Source organism: Oryctolagus cuniculus, chromosome 15 (genome assembly GCF_964237555.1).
Source record: "Oryctolagus cuniculus chromosome 15, mOryCun1.1, whole genome shotgun sequence".
In the NCBI taxonomy this organism is placed as follows: domain Eukaryota; kingdom Metazoa; phylum Chordata; class Mammalia; order Lagomorpha; family Leporidae; genus Oryctolagus; species Oryctolagus cuniculus.
The window spans coordinates 8,121,306-8,142,270 of NC_091446.1; the positions used below are offsets into that span (position 1 = coordinate 8,121,306).

Consider the following 20,965-nt stretch of genomic DNA (forward strand, 5'->3'; position numbering starts at 1 on the left):
GCACCGCAGAAGAGGGAGTGCTCCCTCCGCCCCAGTCACTCTCGGGTTCACAGCCAGCGCCACACATGAAGCTCTTCGCCAGGACATCGTAACAGCAGCATAGCAGGCACATATGGGCACGCCACGGTTACTTGTGGAAGTGGACAGGCTTTTCCCTGCTGTTCATCCGCATCACAAACGAGGCGTCATCATCGGCTTTGAAACTGTTTTTCTGAAGAACGTGTGTGCAAGAAGAAATACGCATGTGCCATCTTGTGCATCACAAAACTGACTGGAAGGACGGCAGCCAACGTGGCGCTGCCAAACACTCACGAAGACGAGATAAATCCTGACGGATTCCACCGGCAGAGACTAAACAATCCACTTCTGGATAGACGGCCGTGACTTACAGACGGTGGAAGGCAGGGGAGCCGCAGGTGCCAACATCCTTGTTGTGAACGCCAAGGATGGCACCAGGACACAGTGGCTGGATGAGTGCCGGCGAGCTGTGCCGTAGCTACGGGGCTCACTGCCCTGGTCTTGTTCTGCAGGGCAGGCAGGAAGCCTCAGGTCTCTCTCAGGGTGGGAGGCGAAGTCCCGGTTTATGGCAGAGAAGTCGGGAGAGCGGCCGTGGCGGATCCTGCAGCCCCTCACCCACAGGGCGCACCCTCGCCTCACGCGGCAGGGAGTCAGGCCCTGGCTGCGTGGCCTGTGTGGGAAGTGCGAGGTTTCTGCGCCACGGCAGACCCACGCGCCTCGCTGTCTCCCTCCCTGTCTGCTCTGCTTGCTTTCCACACGGGGCGCTGCCTGTCTCTGCTGCAGCAGACGTGGAGAGCTGGTTCTAGATCGTTCCTCCTCTGCGCTTGCTCAGTGAGATTCCACGGTAAGCACCGCTCCCGCCGGGCCCCACATTTTATAGCTCGTATTTTCACTTAAGTCAAAATAGTTAAATTTCTCTTGAAACTTCTTTTAACCGTGTGTTCTTTAGCGGTGTGTAGCTTAACCTCCAATATTTAGGATTTGCCAATTTTCCGGTATTGATTTCCAATTTCTTGCCATTGTTGTCTGAGAACATTGTGTAATTAGGAGGGCACATGGGACAGACGCTGTGGTGCAGCGGGTTAACGCCCTGGCCTGAAGCACTGACATAGCCTTTGGGCACAAGTTTGACACCCAGCTGCTCCACTTCCAATCCAGCTCTCTGCTATGGCCTGGGAAAGCAGTGGAGGATGGCCCAAGTCCTTGGGCCCCTGCACCCTCGTGGGAGACCCAGAAGAAGTTAATGGCTCCTGGCTTCGGATCTGCGCAGCTCCAGCCGTTGAGGCCAATTGGCAAGTGAACCATCAGATGGAAGACCATTCCATCTCTCTGCCTCTCCTCTCTCTGTGTAACTTTCTTTTTTTTTCTTTTTCTTTCTTTTCTTTTCTTTTTTTTTTACAGGCAGAGTGGATAGTGAGAGAGAGAGACAGAGAAAAAGGTCTTCCTTTTGCCATTGGTTCACCCTCCAATGGCCGCCGCGGCCGGCGCAGCACGCTGATCTGAAGGCAGGAGCCAGGTGCTTCTCCTGGTCTCCCATGGGGTGCAGGGCCCAAGCACTTGGGCCATCCTCTATTGCACTCCCGGGCCACAGCAGAGGGCTGGCCTGGAAGAGGGGCAACCAGGACAGAATCTGGCGCCCCGACCGGGACTAGAACCCGGTGTGCCGGCGCCGCTAAGTGGAGGATTAGCTTAGTGAGCCATGGCGCCAGCCTACTGTGTAACTCTTTCAAATAAATAAATCTTTAAAAAAAACTTGGAGAGTACTTCAAAAAGCTCATGAGACAAAAAAAAAAATAAATAAAATAAAAGGCAGATCCAAATTTCAATTTTTTTCACCAAAATAAACTTTTAGTTGCTTTTTCTTGTCTCATGAGCTTTTTGAAGTGCCCTCCTAATTATACAATGTACATTCTCAGACAACAATGGCATTAAATTGGAATCAATGCTGGAAAGCTGGAAAATTCTAAATATCTGGAAGATCCGGAAGAAGCTCCTGGCTCCTGGTGGTGGCCATCTGGGACGTGAACCAGCTTGCTTGCTTGCTCTCTCCCTCTCCGTAGCTCATTCAAATAATCTTTTTAAAAATTACATATTAGCGGTATTAGAGTGTTAGCGGTCATGGAGGGGAGGGCGGTGGCCGGAGCGAGTCTCCTGGGTTCTTTTCCTAAGCTAGTAGAGAATAAAAAGCCGGGAAACAGTTTGCTAAGAGGCAGAAATCTTTATTAGAAAAGAAACTTGGCCGGTGCCGTGGCTCAACAGGCTAATCCTCTGCGTTGTGGCGCCGGCACACCGGGTTCTAGTCCCGGTCGGGGCGCCGGATTCTGTCCCGGTTGCCCCTCTTCCAGGCCAGCTCTCTGTTGTGGCCTGGGAAGGTAGTGGAGGATGGCCCAAGTGCTTGGGCCCTGCACCCCATGGGAGACCAGGAGAAGCACCTGGCTCCTGCCATTGTGTCAGCGCGGTGCGCCGACCGCAGTGCTTGGGCCCCGGCGGCCATTGGAGGGTGAACCAACGGCAACTGTCCACTCTGCCTGTCAAAAAAAAGAAAAGAAAAAAGAAAAGAAAAGAAACTTTATTCGATTGGCCGCGGCGGAAGAAGTATGAGCGGAGAGGAGCCCAGGCGGGGCGCCCGCAGGGTCGCTGGCTTCCACCAGTGCGCGGGTTCTAAGGTGGGGCTGTCTGTTCACTGGGCCATCCTACTGGGGCGCCCGTGGATGGGGGCTCTGGAGGTGGGGGTCCTAGAGATGGGGGGTCTCATGGAGATGGGGGGGTCTCATGGAGATGAGGTCTCCTGAGATGGGGGGGTATCACGGAGGTAGGGGGGTCTCCTGGACATGGGGAGTCATTAAAATGGGGTCATGGAGATGGGGAGATCATGGAGATGTGTGATCTCCTGGATTTGGGGTGTCATGGAGATGGGGGTCTTCTGGAGATGGGGCGTCTTATGGAGATGGGAGTCTCCTGATAGGGGGCTCCTGGAGATGGGGGTCTCATAGATATGGGGGGTCTCCTGGGATGGGGGTCTCCTGGAGATGGGGGATCTCATGGAGATGGGGTCTCCTGGAGATGGGGGTCTCACGGAGGTGGGGGGTCTCCTGGACATGGGGAGTCATTAAAATGGGGGTCATGGAGATGGGGTCTCCTGGAGATGGGGGTCTCATAGATATGGGGGGTCTCCTGGGATGGGGGTCTCCTGGGATGGGGGTCTCCTGGAGATGAGGGATCTCCTGGATTTGGGGGTGTCGTGGAGATGGGGCGTCTTATGGAGATGGGAGTCTCCTGATGGGGGGCTCCTGGAGATGGGAGTTCCTGGAGTTGGGGGTCTCCTGGAGATGGGGGTCTCACAGATATAGGGAGGGCTCCTGGAGACGGCCGGCCCCCTCCTCTCCCGCTCTGATTCTAAGACTGCACCCACCCTGAGCTGCGATTTAAAGCCGCCAGGTCACACGACGTGGCCTGGACCTCGGAGCCTGCCCGGCCTCCCCAGGGCCCAGCCCCTTCCCTGCCCGCTGAGTGGACGCTTGCCCCCACCTGAGGGGATGCAAAGCCGCTGGTCACACCCGCAGCACCCGGAGCTGGGAGTGCGGCTTCCGGCCCCGTGACAGTGGCTCGTGACGGACATTCTCCGTGTCCGAGGGCCGCAGCCCCGCGCCCACTGGCCGCCCGAGGCAGCCACGACCACCTCCGCCCACCTCCGGAATGGACGCCGGCAGCGAGGCCGGGGAGCCGGGCCGCCGCCCGACGCTGGCCGCCTCCTGGGATGCCGCCGGCGGAGTCCTGACCCAGAGCCTCGTCCTCCTGCGGGCTGGCGTGGACGCCCGGGACCCGGACTGGGAGGAGCAGCTGGCGCCGCCGGCTCCGGGGTGCGCTGCGGCGGTGGGGCCGGAGCTCCGCGCTGCTGCGGGAGGCGTGCGGGGAGCCGGCGGCCGCGAGGGCAGAGGGTGCGGGCCCGGGGCGCGGGGGCGGGAGTGGGCGACGCCGGGGCCTCCCCCGGTCCGTGGTCGCCGCGCACCGCGTTCCCGCGGGGCTCGACCCACCCGTCCAACCCGAGGCCAGCAAACGAGCCCCCGCGCGACCGCGGTGCGTCCCGGAGGCCCGGCGTGGGCGCCGCTGCCCTGCGTGGCGGAGAGACGCGTGTTCGTCCCGGGCCGCGTCCTCCGCCGGCCTCCGTGCGCGCTGCGGGCGCCCCGGAAACTGACGGAGTTAGCAGAGGGTCAGGTGCGGAGGCCGGGGACGGCCGGGGAGGACCGGGAACCCGGCGTCTGCGGCCTCCGTGTCCCGTGGGTGCGGCCGCAGCCCGCGGCGGCCCGGGCCGGGCAGTGCGGGGGCAGGAACGCCGGCCCAGGGGGCGCGGACGCCACTGGGAGCCGGGGCCGCGTCCCCGCCCGCTGCCCGGGCAGCTTCCTGCGCATGCGCGCCCCGGGCCGCAGGTGCGGGCTCAGGGCTGGGGGCTCAGGTGCTGGGCTCCCCGCCTCCTACCTGGGAGACCAGAAGGAGCTCCAGGCTCTGGCTGCAGCCTGGCCCAGCGTTTGGGGAGGGAACCAGGCGTGAGATTATAGCTACCTATCATCCATCTATCTATGTCATCTGTCATCCATCTATCATCCCTATCAATCATCTCTATCTTCTATCTATCCATCTATCATCGTCTATCTACGTATCTATCATCTGTCATCTCTATCGTCTGTCTATAACATCTATTATGTATCCATCATTATCTATTCATCTCTATCATCCTATCTATATCATCTATCATCCATCTATCATCTCTATCAATCATCTCTATCTTCTATCTATCCATCTATCATCATCTATTACGTATCCATCATCTGTCATCTCTATCGTCTGTCTATATCATCTATTATCTATCCATCATCTGTCTATGTCATCTCCATCATCTATCTATATCATCTATCATCTGTCATCCATCTATCTGTATACCTGTCTACCTGTCTACCTCTCTATCCACCCACCTCTCAGATAAAATGCAGTTCCCTGAGAGACGCCCGCGGCCTGTGGGCGGTGGGAGCAGTGCCCCGAGCCCGCGCTGAGCAGGGCTTCCCGACTTTGTCCTCAGCCAGGGTCTGGTGCATTTGGAGAGGAGCCAGTGCAGCCAGGACAAGGCCCCCTGCTTCCTGTACCTGCTGTGTGACCCTGAGGGAGGGGACGCCGTGGCGGCCGTCGGCGTCGTGAGCTCAGCAAGAAACATGGAGGTGTACCTGGGCCAGGAGTACTGTGGAACCAGCAGGGGCGAGAGCGTCGGTTCCGTCCCGAGGGGCAGGTTTGTGCCTGTGCTTCTGGAATATTCTGAGCGAGTGGTGTAGTTTCCTCGACCTTTGTGGAATGTGTAGATCCTCCTGCCGCTGGTGCTGGCCCGTGGTGGGGGGAGGGGAAGCTGCCGCTGTGCACACAGCCGTGTAGACCCTGTGCACACAGAAGTGTAGACCCTGGCATCTGGAGGGCAGTCGAGATGGGCTTAGTCAGCTTTCAGGACTGTGGAATTTTTTAAAAAAAGATTCATGTTTTTATCTGAAAGGGTTTCAGATAGGAACAGAGAGGATTTCCCAGGTGGCCCCAATGGCCAGGGCTGGACCAGGTCCGAGCCAGGAGCTTTTTCCAGGTCTCCCACGTGGGTGCAGGGGCTGCAGCGTTTGGATAATCTCCCACTGCTTTCCCAGGCCTTTGCAGGGAGCCGGATCGGAATGGGACAGCAGGGACACGGGATGCTGCCGGTGGTGGCTTTACCTGCTGCACCACGACACCGGCCCCTGAATGCAGAAATGTTGAGCTAATGGAGCGGAAGTATGTCACAGCTACTGTGCAGTTTTATTGCGATGAAATTCAGACTCACAGGCGTCTGTTGCCCAGATATTGATTTCTCGGTACTGGGGCTTTGAACACCTTTGCTTCCACGAAGCCAGCTACAGATGGCGTAGGAATCTGACCGCCACGCCTGTCCACTGGTGATTTTTTTTCCGATCTCGTAGGTTCGGATCAGTCTCTTTTGCACAGACTCTGAGCTCTGTTGCATCCCAGAGCTGTTGGAAATGACAGCTGTGTTTATGGAGCTTTACCTAAGCTCTGTGCTGGGAGTGCACCTGCACCATCTGGTCAGATTCTCTGTAGCTGGCCAGGGCGGGGGCAGGGGCAGGCCTGCAGGGGTCGATCCCAGGACCCAGCATTGACCTGGGAACATTTATTTTTAAATTGTGACTGTTAAAAGTGGTAATGTAAGAAATTTTTAAAAGTTCATTCTTTTTGTTTGTAGTGAACATGAAAAGATTATTTTGTACAAAAACTATCTAAAATTGGAGTCATGCACACATGCTTGTAAGATAAGGGTAGGTCATTGCTAAACTTTAAGTCATTTGGCAGCTAACTTGGTTTCTGTACTATATGTACATAGTTTTCATTGGTTTGGAATTGTAAGTCATCCAAGATGGTCCCTAATTTTAATACATCTAAACATAATAAATTACTTTTCTAAATTAACACTTTTTAATAGTGAGTTCTTTTTAAATTTCTCCTTTTAGATGCTAGGGGATATGTATTTTAAGTAGTATATTTTTGAAGCCTTAGAAACTGAGGTTAAAAACATTTAACAAAAATCTTTATATAAAATTTTGTTGGCCCCCCCCAAAAGAAAAAAACATAAACAATTTTGGCTCCATTTATTGAGACAAAGGAACCAAAATGTTAAAGGGATTTGGGTAACTGTGCTTAGCATGAGAAAGGTTGTGCGGATGAAAATGAGTGACGTCAGGAACCAGGGGCAGGATACTCGGGGAACACGTTCCACTCTAACAGTCACTCTCTCTGCTCTGTTGCTGATACACCAGCCTCGGGCGAGTTTTTACACCTGTGTGGACCGACCTCATAGGTAAAATTAGGGAACTAGAGAAAATAAATTACTGAATTATTTTTCCCTCTAAAATTCTGTGCTTATTAATTGTAAAAGATTATGAAATGTTTTTATTTATTGATTTGAAAAGGCAGAGTTACAGAGGCGGAAGGAGAGTGAGATTTTCCGTCTGCTGGTACACTCCCCAAATGGCTGCAGTGGCCGGGTCTGGGGCCAGTCCAGAGCCAGGAGCTTCACCCAGGTTTTCTATGTGGGTGCAGGGACCCAAGGACTTGGGCCATCTTCTGCCTTGTTAGGTGCAGTAGCAGGGAACTGGACCAGAAGTAGAGCAGCCAGGACTGGAGCTGGCACCCATATGGGATGCTGGCATCATAGGCAGCAGCTTAACCTGCTACACCGCAATACCAGCCTCTATCAAACATTTTTAGAATAAGAAAAAATAAGTGATTTCAGACAGCAGTCTCACAGATCTAATGTTGTTTTAAGTCTCACATGCAGATAGCTTCTAAAGCCATTTGAATAAAGCGCTTCATTCATTCAACAAGTGTTTGAGTGCCTATTGAGGTCAAATACCATCCTAGGCCCATAGGAATGAACCCTGATGAAGTCAGCTGAAACGTCTGCCCTCACGGCTTGTTCTCTAGTGGATCAAGTGTGATGGTGCCAGACTTATCATCAGATGTGCGCCATAGTTGGTGCTGACTGGGGGATTATGTCGCTCCCCCTCTTCGTGGAGGAACGACAAAGGATCCTGCATTGTTCTTTTGTCTGCTCGGCCCTCCCCGGGTTTGCTGCTGGTTCTTCCCGGGTTGGCTACCGACCCTTCCACCTCCGTGGAAGGGCGGTTCCCCCTGCCACATTCCACACTTCCGCGGGGGAGCGGCACACCACCGGCCGGCTCTCTCGGGGGCTGCACAGGTGTTCCTCTTAGATGTTCCCCTTAGATGTTCCTGGTGCATGTTGTCTCTCTCCTCCTTTATAGTCCTCTTCCACCAATCCCAACTCTGCTACCCACACACCGAGTACGCTGCTCTCCTCCAATCAGGAGCAGGATCAGCTCCTGCAGGTCATCACTCAAGTTGGCGAGAGGCAGCTGTGTAGAAGCTGTTTACTCCTCTCCCAGCGCCATATTGTGGGAGAGCAGATGCATAGAATAAGTCTTAATTCCAGTAACTTAGTCTAGTCCGAGTTGCTCCCCACAGGATTACAAAGGAAGGGCACAGTGGGAGGTTGGGAGGAGGGTATGTAATGGGGTGTTGTCTTCATTACTGAGGATAGTCACTTTTTTTTGTAAAGATTTATTTATTTGAAGGTCAGAGTTACACAGAGAAGGAGAGGCAGAGAGAGAGAGAGAGAGAGAGAGAGAGAGAGGTCTTCCGTCCGCTGGTTCACTCCCCAGATGGCCACAATGGTAGGAGCTGCGCCAATCCGAAGCCAGGAGCCATTAGCTTCTTCCAGGTCTCCCACACAGGTGTGGGGGCCCAAGGACTTGGGCCATCTTCTACTGCTTTCCCAGGCCACAGCAGAGAGCTGGATCAGAAGTGGAGCAGCCAGGACTCGAACCAGCACCCATGTGGGATACCGGCACTGCAGGCGGCAGCTTTACTTGCTATGCCACAGCGCCAGCCCCTCTAAAATTCTTAAAAGTTTTGAGATTAATGTACTTTTTTAAGGTAATTAGAGAAGTAACTGCAAATGATGATAGTTCTAACGTCTTACTGTTCGGGGAACATTTCTGTTTTGTGACAGTTGCTGTCGTTGGGTGAGAAGCAGTGTGTGTTCCTCAGTAGAGTTGTGGTGCACGTGAGGTCGGTTCCGGCAAATTCCTCCACACGCTCTCCTGCTCTGGGGTCCAGGATAGACCTGGACAAGGTCCAAACCATGATGCGGTCCATGGGCTCCAAGTTATCGCCGGGTGCCCAGCAGCTGATGGATATGGTTCGGTTTCAGCAGCAGGTGAGTACAGGTGGATTTCTGTCCGCGCCTGTTAAAAATTCCCAAGCTGGGGCTTTAACAAGGCAGCACGTGACGTCACCTTAAGTCTTGACTCTGATGAAAGAGCTTACCTCGTTTGCTTGCATAAATCCACATAAATCCACATAAATCCATGCGGGGCAGGAGGGCAAGTCCCTCCTGCCCCGCGTCCAGGCTGCAGTCCTCGCAGTCTGGGCTCCTGTGGCTGGCCTCAGCTGTGCTCCGTAGGCAGCCTCTCGTGGAGCAGGGCCTCAGAGGGGGCCAGAGTGACCAGTCAGTCTCCTGGTGGAAGGCTTTTCCAGTCCAGAGCTTGCGCGTGGGGAAGGAGGAGGACGACTTGGGAAGACTACTAAGGAGACGGAATTAGAGGAGTGGGATTAGGCAGGGAGGGGCCAGGAGGCGGAGCAGACACAGCAGATGGGGCTCGAGCCTCCCGTGCGGGAGGAAGGGGGTGTGACGAGGACGTGGGTACAAGGTCATTTCTGAGTGAAGAAGTGACGGGGAGGCAGAAAGGATGGAGCGAGGTGGTGAGAGCTTGAGTGCTGTCTGGTGTGTGCAGGTCTCCCTGTGGTTGGAGATCGGCTCCGCGGAACGTGTCCGTGGAATCAGAAGACAGTGGGACTGCGAGAAGGGCACCCCCACGGGCCCTCCTCCAGACGAGAGTCAGGGACTGACCTGGGCTGTGCGAGGCTCAGACAGCACAGCCGCTGGGCCTGGACCGCTAAGGACAGTCCCGTGCGGGGAGGTTTGCAGGACGGCCACGCCGCTGATTTCTGGAGGGAGGGGGGCCTGGAGAGAGGAGCTTCGCTGTGGGTCGTTGACTTTCAGAGTGATGATGCGGCATTGCAAGGGTTCTCAGGCGTCTGGAAACACGGGATGGGGTGGGAGTGAGCCCTGCTGGCCGGAAGGGAGGTTTGAGGGGCATGGCCGCAGGGACTGGGTGGGGGGGACTGACGCGGGGTGGGAGGCCCCGTGGAGAACACTGCCTTCCTCCAGGGGAAGAAAAGGGACCGGGGGGAAGGGAGCACGAGGGGAGGGTTCCTGACCGCACGGGGGCTGCAGCTGCTGCTGGCGCGCACTGGCCTGCGTCCTGGGGCGGGTGATGCTCCTTTTTGTTTTTGTTTTTGTTTAAGATTTAATTATTTGAGAGGCAGAGCTACAGAGAGAGAGATTTTTCCATGTGCTGGTTCATTCCCCAAATGGCTGCAGTCTTGGAGCTGGGCCGATCGGAAGCCAGGGGCTTCTTCCAGGTCTCCCACTAGGGTGCGAGGCTCAAGCGCTGGGCCGTCTTCCACTGCTTTTCCAGGTGCATTGGCCGGGAGCTGGATCAGAGCGGAGCAGCCGGGACTCGAACCTGTGCCCATATGGGATTTTGGCTCTGCAGGAGGTGGCTTTACCTACGGTGCCATGGCGCCGGCCACTGATTCTTACTTTTAAAAGGATATATACCCATGTACAAAATCTAAATAATACCATAAAAATCACATGATTATGTAAAAATTTAAACCATGCAAGTAAATATTGAAAAGTTTATAAATATTAGATCTTTTTAAGTTTTATTTATTTATTTCAAAGGCAGAGTTACACAGAGGCAGAGAGGTCTTCTATGTGATGGTTCACTCCCCAAAAGGCTGCAACGGCTGAAGCTGCACTGATGGGAAGCCAGGAGCCAGGGATTGATTCTGGGTCTCCTACATGGGTGCAGGGGCCCGAGGACTTGGGCCATCTGCTACTGCTCTCCCACGTCATTAGCAGGGAGGTGTATTGCAAGTCGAACAGCCGGGTCTCAAACCAGCACCCATATTGTGTGCTGGCATCTCAAAGGCAGCTGTACCTGCTACGCCACGGCGCAGGCCCCAGGGATATATTTTTAGAAGACACTACAGTGAAGGGATTAAAGAGCCCTGACCGTGGAGTTGGGTGGCCTGCTCAGTGAGGACGTGAGCCCGTTCAGTGGCTGTGCCCACGTGTGTCCAGCTGGCCGCAGTGCTGGTGCTGGGCGTGTGCTTGTTGCTGTGTGCGTCTGTGACGTGTGCGCTTCCTGGCAGTGAGGCTGGGCACGGCTGGGTGCCGACCTGCAGTCTGTGTCTCCGTCGAGCCTCTGGCTTCACCCTGGACTCTGGCTGCTGCGTCCGTCTTCCCGCTAATGCAGACCCTGGGAGGCAGAGGCCACCACCCGGGTCGCTGAGTCTGCCGCCCTCGTGGGAGGCCTGGATTGAGTTCCTGGCTCCCGACTTTGACCCCCCATTCCCGGTATTTGGGGAGTGAACAAGGGAGGGTTTCCCCATCCTTTCCCTGTTACATCCATTTGTCAATTTTCTACCATACATTTCTTTCTTTCTTTCTTTCTTTCTTTCTTTTTTTTTTTTTTTTTGGACAGGCAGAGTGGATAGTGAGAGAGAGAGACAGAGAGAAAGGTCTTCCTTTTGCCGTGGGTTCACCCTCCAATTGGCCGCCGCGGCCAGCGCACTGCGCTGATCCAAAGGCAGAAGCCAGATACTTCTCCTGGTCTCCCATGGGGTGCAGGGCCCAAGGACTTGGGCCATCCTCCACTGCACTCCCTGGCCACAGCAGAGAGCTGGACTGGAAGAGGGGCAACCGGGACAGAATCCGGCGCCCCGACCGGGACTAGAACCCGGTGTGCTGGCGCCGCTAGGTGGAGGATTAGCCTAGTGAGCCGCGGCACCGGCCATACCATACATTTTTTGTTGTTGTTTGAGGTATCAGAGAGAAATAAATGAGTCTTTCCATTATGACTGAATAAAGCCCCTAGAGGAAAAAGAAAGTTGTCTGATGTTCAAATATTGTTAAGTTTAACAATAAATAATCTGTCTTATCCAGGGGCATTTTAAAATTTATTCAAAACTTGGATTCAGTAGAACAAGTTAAATTGACAACAGGTTAACATTTCTCAGGTGTCCAGCGTGTGGAGCAGTGAATGGAGCTAGAGGATTCTTGACATTAGGGTCTCCCCAGCCCCCACTTCCTTGGCCCTCATTACTCCCTTTCCATCCTTGTCTGTCCCTAATGCATTTCTCACCATCTACATCCCCGTATTATATTTGTTTTTAAGCTTTATTTTTTATTTAAAAGACAGAATGACACAGAGGGAAGGAGGGAGGGAGGGGGAGAGAGAGAGAGAGAGAGAGAGAGAGAGAGAAAGAAAGGATCTTCCTTCTGCTGGTTTACTTCCCAAATGGCCACAATGGCCAGGCTGAAGCCAGGAGCCAAGAGCTTCTTCTGGATCTCCCATGTGGGTGCAGGGCCTCAAGGACTCGGGCCATCTTCTGTTGCTTTCCCAGGCCATAGCAGAGAGCTGGTTTGGAATTGGAGCAGCTGGGACTAGAACCGGAGCCCATATGGGATACTGGCGTTGCAGGCAGCAGCTTTACCCACTGCGCCACAGCACTGGCCCCAGGGATATATTTTTAGAAGACACTGCAGTGAAGGGATTAAGGAGCCCTGACCGTGGGGGTGGGTGGCCTGAGGTCCGGTCCCCGCCCTGTCCCTTAGAAGCTGATTGCCGTGGCCGGGTCCCTTTGGCCTTGGCCTCCCCCACTGAGTGCTGGGATCACTGTTGCTGTGTGCCTGGCTTCCTGAGCCAGTCAAGCGGGCAGTGCCTCCCCGGGGAGTCGCCCAGAGCAGCCGCACAAGTCTCACTGCTCGCCTTTCCTCCTTGCCTTGTCAGAACCGGATTCCCGTCGGGGAGCAGCTGCAGGCGGTCCTGGGGAGCCCTGGGTACCAGCATGTGGGCGCGCTGCAGTCCCCAGCGCCCGCGGGAGCCCCCGCCAAGTCAGCATGCACACCTGTGCCTGTCGGGACTGCACTGGCGCCCGGTGACACCGCGGGAAGCGCACAGGTGCACGGTGGAGAAAACGCGGCAGCCCTGGACGGGTGCAGAACGGAGCCCCAGAGGGGAAGTGGAGCCGCCAGGTCTAGAACCGGCACCCATATGGGATGCCGGCGCCACAGGGGGAGGCTGTACTGCTGCACCACAGCGCCGGCCCTAACTGGTGCCCTTTTGTGTCTCACACTGATGTGTTTGCTGAGGTCACACTGAGCTGCACGGTGCTTCAGGGGCACCTTGGGCGTCGGCACCGTGGCAGAAGACACAGGATGGAGATCGAGAACTGCACAGCTGCCCATTTGACAGCCAGAACCAGAGCAAGAACTACCCACAGGACTCCTGGACTCCTGTTGCTGCGAGGAGGCGTGGCCTCGACGGGGGCGGGGGGGGGGGGGAGGGCGTGGCATCTCCCTGATCTCCCTGTGCACATGGTCCTGGCCCGTTTGTCCTGCTCCACGTATCCTGGGTCTGCACCTGGGCTGACCGTGAGACAGAGGCACGTTTCCTGCGAGGATCTGAAGTGGACCCGCCCCGGGCTCAGCTCTGTCCTCTGAGAGGGGCCTGTAGAAGGTGAGACCCCAGGAACCTGAATCGTGACTTGACTTGACTTAAAAACTCGCTGGGAAAGTGAAAATTAAAACACCGGTAGTCTCCCAGCAAGACTGCCAAGAGAAAAGAGGAGATGCAGATTAGCAGCATCGGGCATGCGCAGATATCCCCGCCCGCTCGCTGAGCACGAGGCCCCCGAAAGGCTGGTAAGTGGGGGTGGGTCAGGGTCAGGCACCGTGGCCGAGTGCCGCTGGGATGTCCGCACATGTCGCAGTGTGGCGTTTGAGTCCAGCTCCGTTTCCAATCCGCCTCTCTCTTTATGTGCACCCTGGGAGGCAGCGGGGACTCGGCGGGGGACTGGCGGGGACTGGGCCGGCCACGCAGGGAACCTGGATTGAATTCTGGGCTCCTGGGTTTGCCCTGAATCAGCCCTGGCTACTGTGGGCACTTGGGGGAGAAACTGATGGAAGCTGTCTCTCTGAGTCTGTTCTCTGCTTTCAAATAAGTAAATTAAAAAAAAAATAAAGATAAGGGGTTATTCCAAGCAATTTTATGCTCGTAAGTTTGACAGATTAGAGGAAATGAATTGATTTCTGGAGAATTACCAGTTATCAAACAGCCAACGTGAAAGAGTGCTGGAGTAGTCGTAACCACTGAAAACACTCGATTTGTATCTAGAAAGCTTGTGACCAAGAAATATCCAGGCCCAGACGACTTCACTGGAGAATTCCACCAAACATTTAAAAGCGCCAGTTTTCCATACTTCCAAAATATAGGAGGGAAGACTTCCCAGTTTATTTTATTTATTTGTTCATTATTATTCATTTTACTTGAAAGGCAAAGACAGAGCTCTGCTGTCTACTGGTTGCGCCCCCAGGTGTCTGTGAGGATGGAGCAGACAACAGGGGCTGGGGGCTCAATCTGGGTCTCCCGCCCGGATGGCAGGGACCCGGCTACCATAGCCATCCCCCGCCTCCTGGGTGCGCGTTAGCAGGAAGCCGGCCTTCAACCCAGCTACTCCAGTATGGAACATAGGAATCCTAAGGGGCTTTTTCACCACTGTGCCAAACCTCTACTCTCGACCTCACTTTATGAAGCCGGTATTTGATACCAGAACAAGACTACCCTAAAGAAACTGAAGTACATAAAAATATGTGTAAAATATGCAAGCCTATAGAAATAATTATGAAGTGCATAAATTATTAAAGTATATAAATTTACTACAGGATTTATGGACTGAGAATTATAAAACACTGATGAATGAAATCGAAGAAGACATTCGAACAGTGCAGAAACAAACTGTGCTCATGAAATGAAAGACCCAACATAATAGAAATTTCAATTCCCCCACATTGATATGAGTATATAGGTTTTTTTCATTTATTTGAAAGGCAGGAGAGATTATCTGTTCCTCTAGTTCATTCCCTAAATGCCTGCAACAGCCAGGGCTGGGACAAGCTGAAGCGAGGAACCAGGAACCACTCCTGGCCTCACATGGATGTCGGGAACTGAGTACTTGGCTCTTACCTGCCACCTCTACAGGAGGCTGCGATTGGGTGCAAACTGCAACCAGCAGGTGCGTGCTCCAAAAAGGGACGCAGGCATCTTCACCTCCAGGTCAAACAGCAGCCCTACTGCGTGGTTTTCAGACACAGCTACAGTATTCGTGGCTGCGGCACTGGCAGAGGTACAGACTTGGAGATCAGCAGCACAGAGGGCACACAAATAGCCCTGCACAAGCACACCTCCTGGTTTTTGACAAACGTGATTGGATGAGGAAGGATTAGAGTCTTCATGTGTGATGCCAGAGTAATTGGGCATCCACAGGCCTAAACCTCACATCCTTAACTCTAAATGGGTTACAGACTAGAATGTAAATACTGGACTGTAAAACCTCTCTACTAATGCATGGAAGAGACTCTTACTAGATACTTAGGACCAGGACCAGCGTTCGTAGATATAACACCAAAAGCACGACCTATACAATGAAAAATTGATATGTTGGACCCCATAAAAATTGAAAACCTGGTGTTGGTGTTGTGCAAGGCGAGTGAAACCGCTGAGTGCGACGCTGTCATCCCATATGGGCAGTGGTTCGAGCCCCGGCTGCTCCACTGCTGATCTAGCTTCCTGCCAATGTTGGGAAGGCAGCGGAAGGTGGCCCAAGTGCTTGGGCCCTGCACCCACATGGGAGACCAGGAGGAAGCACCTGGCTCCTGGCTTCGAATCGGCGCAGCGTGCCGTCCGTAGTGGGCCGGCTGTAGCAGCCACTTGGTGGGTGAACCAACAGAAAAAGGAAGACCTTTCTGTCTCTCTCTCTCTCACTGTCTTAACTCTGCCTGTCAAAAAAAAAGAATTATTTATTTATCTGAAAGAGTTATACAAAGAGAGAAGGAGAGGCAGAGAGAGAGAGAGAGAGAGAGAGAGGTCTTCCATCCACTAGTTCACTCTCCAGTTGGCCGCAACGGCCGGAGCTGCACCCATCTGAAGCCAGGAGCTTCTCCTGGGTCTCCCACGTGGGTGCAGGGGCCCAAGGACTTGGGCCATCCCCTACTGCCTTCCCAGGCCACAGCAGACAGCTGGATCGGAAGTGGAGCAGCCAGGACTCGAACTGGCGCCCATATGGGATGCAGGCACTGCAGGCGGCAGCTTTACCTGCTACGCCACAGTGCCGGCCCCAAGGCAGAAGCTTTTATTTGATAGAAAAGTGTCTGGTCCGAGAGGAGACCAGGTGGAGTGCCCGAGGAAGGGTCCGGGTGTTTAAGGTGTTACTGTCTGTTCATCGGGTCATCCTATTGGGGGTGCCCATTGGACGGGGGTTTCACATATGTAAGCTGGTTGGCTTGGGACTCATGCAGATGGGGGGGGGGGTCTCTTAGAGACAGCCAGCCCCTCCTCTGACCGCTCTGGGTGAAAGATTGCCCCCACCCTGAAGATGTGTGTGGGGAGCAACTCGGACTAGACTAAGTTACTGGAATTAAGACTTATTCTATGCATCTGCTCTCCCACAATATGGCGCTGAGAAGGGAGAAACAGCTTCTACACAGCTGCCTCCAGTTCAACCAATAAACTGTAGGACCTGCTCCTGATTGGAGGAGAGCAGCGTACTCGGCATGTGGGTAGCAGAGTTGGGATTGGTGGAAGAGGACTATAAAGGAGGAGAGAGACAACATGCACGAGGAACATCTAAGGGGGAACATCTATCTGAAGGAACACCTGTGCAGCCCCCGAGAGAGCCGGCCGGCGGTGTGCCGCTCCCCTGCGGAAGTGGGGAAAGTGGCAGGGGGAACCGCCCTTCCACGGAGGTGGAAGGGTCGGTAGCCAACCCGGGAAGGGCCGAGCAGACAAAAGAACAGCGCAGGGTCCTGTGTCATTCCTCCACGAAGAGGGGGAGCGACATAATGGTGCCGTGACTCGGATATGAAGCCTAGGCAGGGCTTAGTGTCGTTCCTCCATGAAGAGGGGGAGCGACAATGTGACTTACACACGCAGCACAAAAAGTGGGGGAGATGCCAGCCACTTTGGAGACAGGCTTTCCAGCCACAGCTGGGGGCTGCTTCTGTCTGAGGGCCCCCCACCCCCACCCCCCGGACGGCCTCAGCTGTCGAGGAAATTCCTCCCAGTGTGCAGAGGACCTCCAGGGCCACCCACCGTGTGATTCCATTTACCTAATGTTCTCGAAGGACAGAAGCTGCAGAGACGGAGAGACTAGTGCTGCCCAGTTTTGGGGGGAGAGGGTGTTGGGGAACTGTTTGTGATAATAAAGGGGTAGCAGGAAGGAGATTTCTGTCACGAGGGATTAGTTCTTGCACTTAACTGTGATGGTGTTTGTGTTTCCGTGTATACGTGTGGACACTGAGCTGTCCACACATGTTGCACTAACCTCAGTGGCCTGGTCTTGATAGTCTTCACATTCTTCAAAACGACGGGGCTGGGGCTGGTGGTACAGCGTGGCAGCTAAGCCTCCGCCTGCGGTGCTGGCATCCCGTACAGGCTCCAGTTCGTGTCCCGGCTGCTCCACTTCCGATCCAGCTGCCTGCTAATGGCCTGGAAAAGCAATGGAAGATGGTCCGAGTCCTTGGGCCCCTGCACCTGTGTGGGAGACCTAGAAGAACCTCCTGGCTCCTAGGAATCGGTCCAGCTTCAGCTGAGTGGCCATTTGGGGAGTGGACCAGCGGATGGAAGACCTCTCTGTCTCTAACTCTACATCTAAAATAAATGAAATATTTAACAGAAAATAACTGGGGACTGCAAACACTTCTGTTTATATAGACAACATAAAAATATTGGTTTAAAAATAACACAGTCCATTACATATTAACATACATGATGGTTTATGAACAACCTAATATTCTAACGAAAAGGTTAATGAGAACGGTTTTGTTTTGTGCAAATCCGTGTTAGCTTTTGGCTGGATGCACATACTTGTTGTACTACAACATGTGCAATGAAATACAGAACACAGAGGTACTGAAAACAAACAGTTAATCCCTCGGAAGGTGTATGTCTCTGCACTAACCCTGCTACCTTAGGAAACCCTAGAGAAAAGTACACAGTGCAGACTGTGCCAGCGGGCAGAGCAGTCCACGGCACAGGGCGGAGCCTCCTGGGAGAGCCACTCAGTCATGGGAGTCATGGGAGTGGGTGTGGAAGAGTCAAGCAGCACCATGGTATCCAGACAACAACCCTCTAGACTTCACTGTCTGAGAGCCACGTTCTGAGGTGCACTGTTCCCGCGCTCCTAGTGAACTTAGGAACTGGTCTGCCTCTGGTTGTCATTCCAATTTGCCCTTTTAGTAAGGATGTTTATATGAGAAAAGAGAAACTTCAGATCGTACGGTTCCTTGGGGAAGTACTACACATGCTGAGTTCTCAAAAATGCCCAAGACCGGTTTTCGTTTGGAGCTCAAAATCAGGAAGACCCTTTGTAAAGACGGTTCTGTAAGGGTTCACCTTCACTTTTATATTCTCATTTCAGTCATATTCTAAGAGGTAACGATTGAGGAAATCAGAATACGTTGGAGACTACGTGTTGTGTGTGTGTGCATGGTGGAACCTGGACAGGTGTCACACGGAGACAGAACAGTTGTGCAGGCACATCTCAGCCGTGTGTGTTGACTGCTTGTCCGTATGGCCTCGGGTTTTTCACACACTTTTAGGGAAAATTGATTCATTTTATTTTATTTTTAGAATGGAAACACAGCCTGTTTGCTCCTACTTGGAGAAGATTCTTTCCAAAAACATGGAGCTGATGGAAAAGAAACTCATGGACTACATTGACGAGCGGGTGCGCAGACTGCAGGAGCACGTGGACCGCCAGCTGGCCGTGGTGGTGGAGCTGCTGCAGAGCCCCAGCGCCCCGCCCGCCCGGCTGCCTCTGCCGCGCTGCGACTCTGGGGAAAGACTTTCCAATGGAGAGCGATGAGCGCTGTCCTACACGCCGTGTCCCGGGGGTATTTATTGCGTATTTATTGCAAAGCCAGACCCAGCGCCCTGAGAGGCAGGTGTTCAGAGTCCTCTGAAGGATCGCCGTCTTGCCTAAAGTGACCTCAGTGTCCATCTGCGCCGCGCCCGTCACTGCAAATCCAGTTGTGTACACTAGGAGTTCACACGATGCGGTCATGAAGGAGGTTTGTGTGTGATATTTCTCACTCTTACAGGAATTTATACATGCCTCTGATGTTTAAGTGTTTAATGTGTTTAAGGATTTCTACTGTAATTCATTAGTTTGCATTGTATATGTGTTTTTATTTTTATTTTTTTTATTTTTTTGACAGGCAGAGTGGACAGTGAGAGAGAGAGACAGAGAGAAAGGTCTTCCTTTTGCCGTTGGTTCACCCTCCAATGGCCGCCGCGGCTGGCGCGCAGCGGCCAGCGCAACACGCTGATCCGATGGCAGGAGCCAGGTGCTTCTCCTGGTCTCCCATGGGGTGCAGGGCCCAAGCACTTGGGCCATCCTCCACTGCACTCCCTGGCCACAGCAGAGAGCTGGCCTGGAAGAGGGGCAACCTGGACAGAATCCGGCGCCCCGACCGGGACTAGAACCTGGTGTGCTGGCGCTGCAAGGCGGAGGATTAGCCTAGTGAGCCGCGGTGCCGGCTATATGTGTTTGATTAAAGTGAATTTCTTATTTATATAAAGACCTTACTTTATAGTCTTAGGCACCTGAAAAATAGAGCTTGAAAGTATTTGATTTTTTTCTTATTGTTTTTTGGAAAATTGGATATGTAAGAGTTGGAATCTTTAATTTGTATTGTATATCTGAGATAATGAATAAGATGCATTTTTTTTTTATTTGACAGATAGAGTTAGACAGAGAGAGAGAGAGACAGAGAGAAAGGTCTTCCTTCTGTTGGTTCACCCCCCAAAATGGCCGCTACGGCCGGAGCTGCACCGACCCGAAGCCAGGATCCAGGTGCTTCCTCCTGGTCTCCCATGCAGGTGCAGGGCCCAAGCACTTGGGCCATCCTCCACTGCCTTCTCGGGCCACAGCAGAGAGCTGGACTGGAAGAGGAGCAACCAGGACTAGAACCCGGCGCCCATATGGGATGCCTGTGCCGCAGACGGAGGATTAACCAAGTGAGCCAAGCGCCGGCCCCAAGATGCAGTTTGTTTAACAAGCAAACTCAGTTCCTGCCGGGGCCATTAATACTTACTTCGCAGTGTCGCTGTGGAAAGGAAAGTGAAAGTCAGAATCCACTCCCTCCTAGGACTGCTCCTTGTTGGAATTCCGTGCGGTTTGGGTTGTTATGCAGAATGGACACAGTCGTATCTCGGAGGCGGCAGGTTGGACTCCTCTCCGTGTTCACAGTGGGACGGCCGGGCTCTGCGGGAGGAGCTGTAGGATTCCAGGAAGTTGCCTGGAAGACTCCATTTTCAGAACTCGTGACTTGCATGTGTGTTGAAGGTGAGATATTTGTCGAAAAATAAATGCACGTACGCCTCACTTGTAGGGTAATTCTTGCTTAAAATGTTTTATTTTTTAGAAAAGCATGTCATACACATTATTTTCTGGCAAATTTGTTTTCAAAACCAGGCCTCATTTGCATACTGCTTGTTCATTTCTGTCCCATAAAGGTGATCGGCGTGAAGCCACTGTGGTCACCCTTGACGAGCCACTGTTCCTGGGCAGTCGTGACGCACACAGCTGTATGGCGATCCTTTGTCCCGGAGCAGGCGGTCTCGCTGAGGGCTCACCCCGTCAGCTGACCCCACGGCTTCTGTGGTGCGGCCTGTTCCCCGAGCCACAGGCACGGCTGTGAATGCAGACCGTCAACCCAGTCCGAGTTCTTTTGCTGTGTCCCGATGCTTACATGCCACAGCGGGGAAGCACAGTCGTTTCTCAAAGAAATGTTTGGCACTGTCAGGTTTGGTAACTGTGGTTTCCCTACGGGCTCTGAGGACTGCGTGCATTGAATACTCAGAACGGTGCCGGCACACCAGACGGAACGTTGATTAGTTTAGTGTTTGTGCTAAAAAGCAGAGACAAAAATGTCCCCCAAAGTGTATCTATTTCAAGTGGCCGGTTTAGTTTGGTCCCCCGGTGTGAAATAGAAAAGGTGTGAAATTCAAGTATTATAGCAAGGCTTTTCCCAATTTTTAACGGTGTTTTCCATGGTTGTAAAACGCGTTTGGTCAATTGGGAAAATTTCCTCCTTGAAGTTGGAAGAAGATGGTTTTCTACTGTGGAATTTCTATAATTACATCCACTCACAAAT

At 53.4% G+C, this 20,965-nt stretch overlaps 1 protein-coding gene across 1 annotated transcript; it reads left to right on the plus strand.

Annotated features, from left to right (window-relative positions):
• Nucleotides 1–3,610: 3,610 nt before the first annotated feature.
• Nucleotides 3,611–20,965, plus strand: LOC100354141 (ATPase PAAT). The gene is made up of 6 exons (XM_070058318.1): nucleotides 3,611–3,878; nucleotides 5,093–5,296; nucleotides 6,284–6,356; nucleotides 8,627–8,833; nucleotides 12,540–12,901; nucleotides 18,438–20,965. The coding sequence occupies exons 1-6, from the start codon at nucleotides 3,715–3,717 to the stop codon at nucleotides 18,670–18,672; spliced, it is 1,245 nt and encodes a 414-aa protein (XP_069914419.1). The 5' UTR covers nucleotides 3,611–3,714; the 3' UTR covers nucleotides 18,673–20,965.

Coding starts and splice junctions, on each gene's coding strand:
- LOC100354141 (XM_070058318.1), top strand. CDS start 3,715: ATGGACGCCGGCAGCGAGGCCGGGGAGCCGGGCCGCCGCCCGACGCTG. Junction 5,297..6,283: donor GGTTCCGTCCCGAGGGGCAG/GTTTGTGCCTGT, acceptor TTTTGTTTGTAG/TGAACATGAAAAGATTATTT. Junction 12,902..18,437: donor ACACTGATGTGTTTGCTGAG/GTCACACTGAGC, acceptor TTTTATTTTTAG/AATGGAAACACAGCCTGTTT.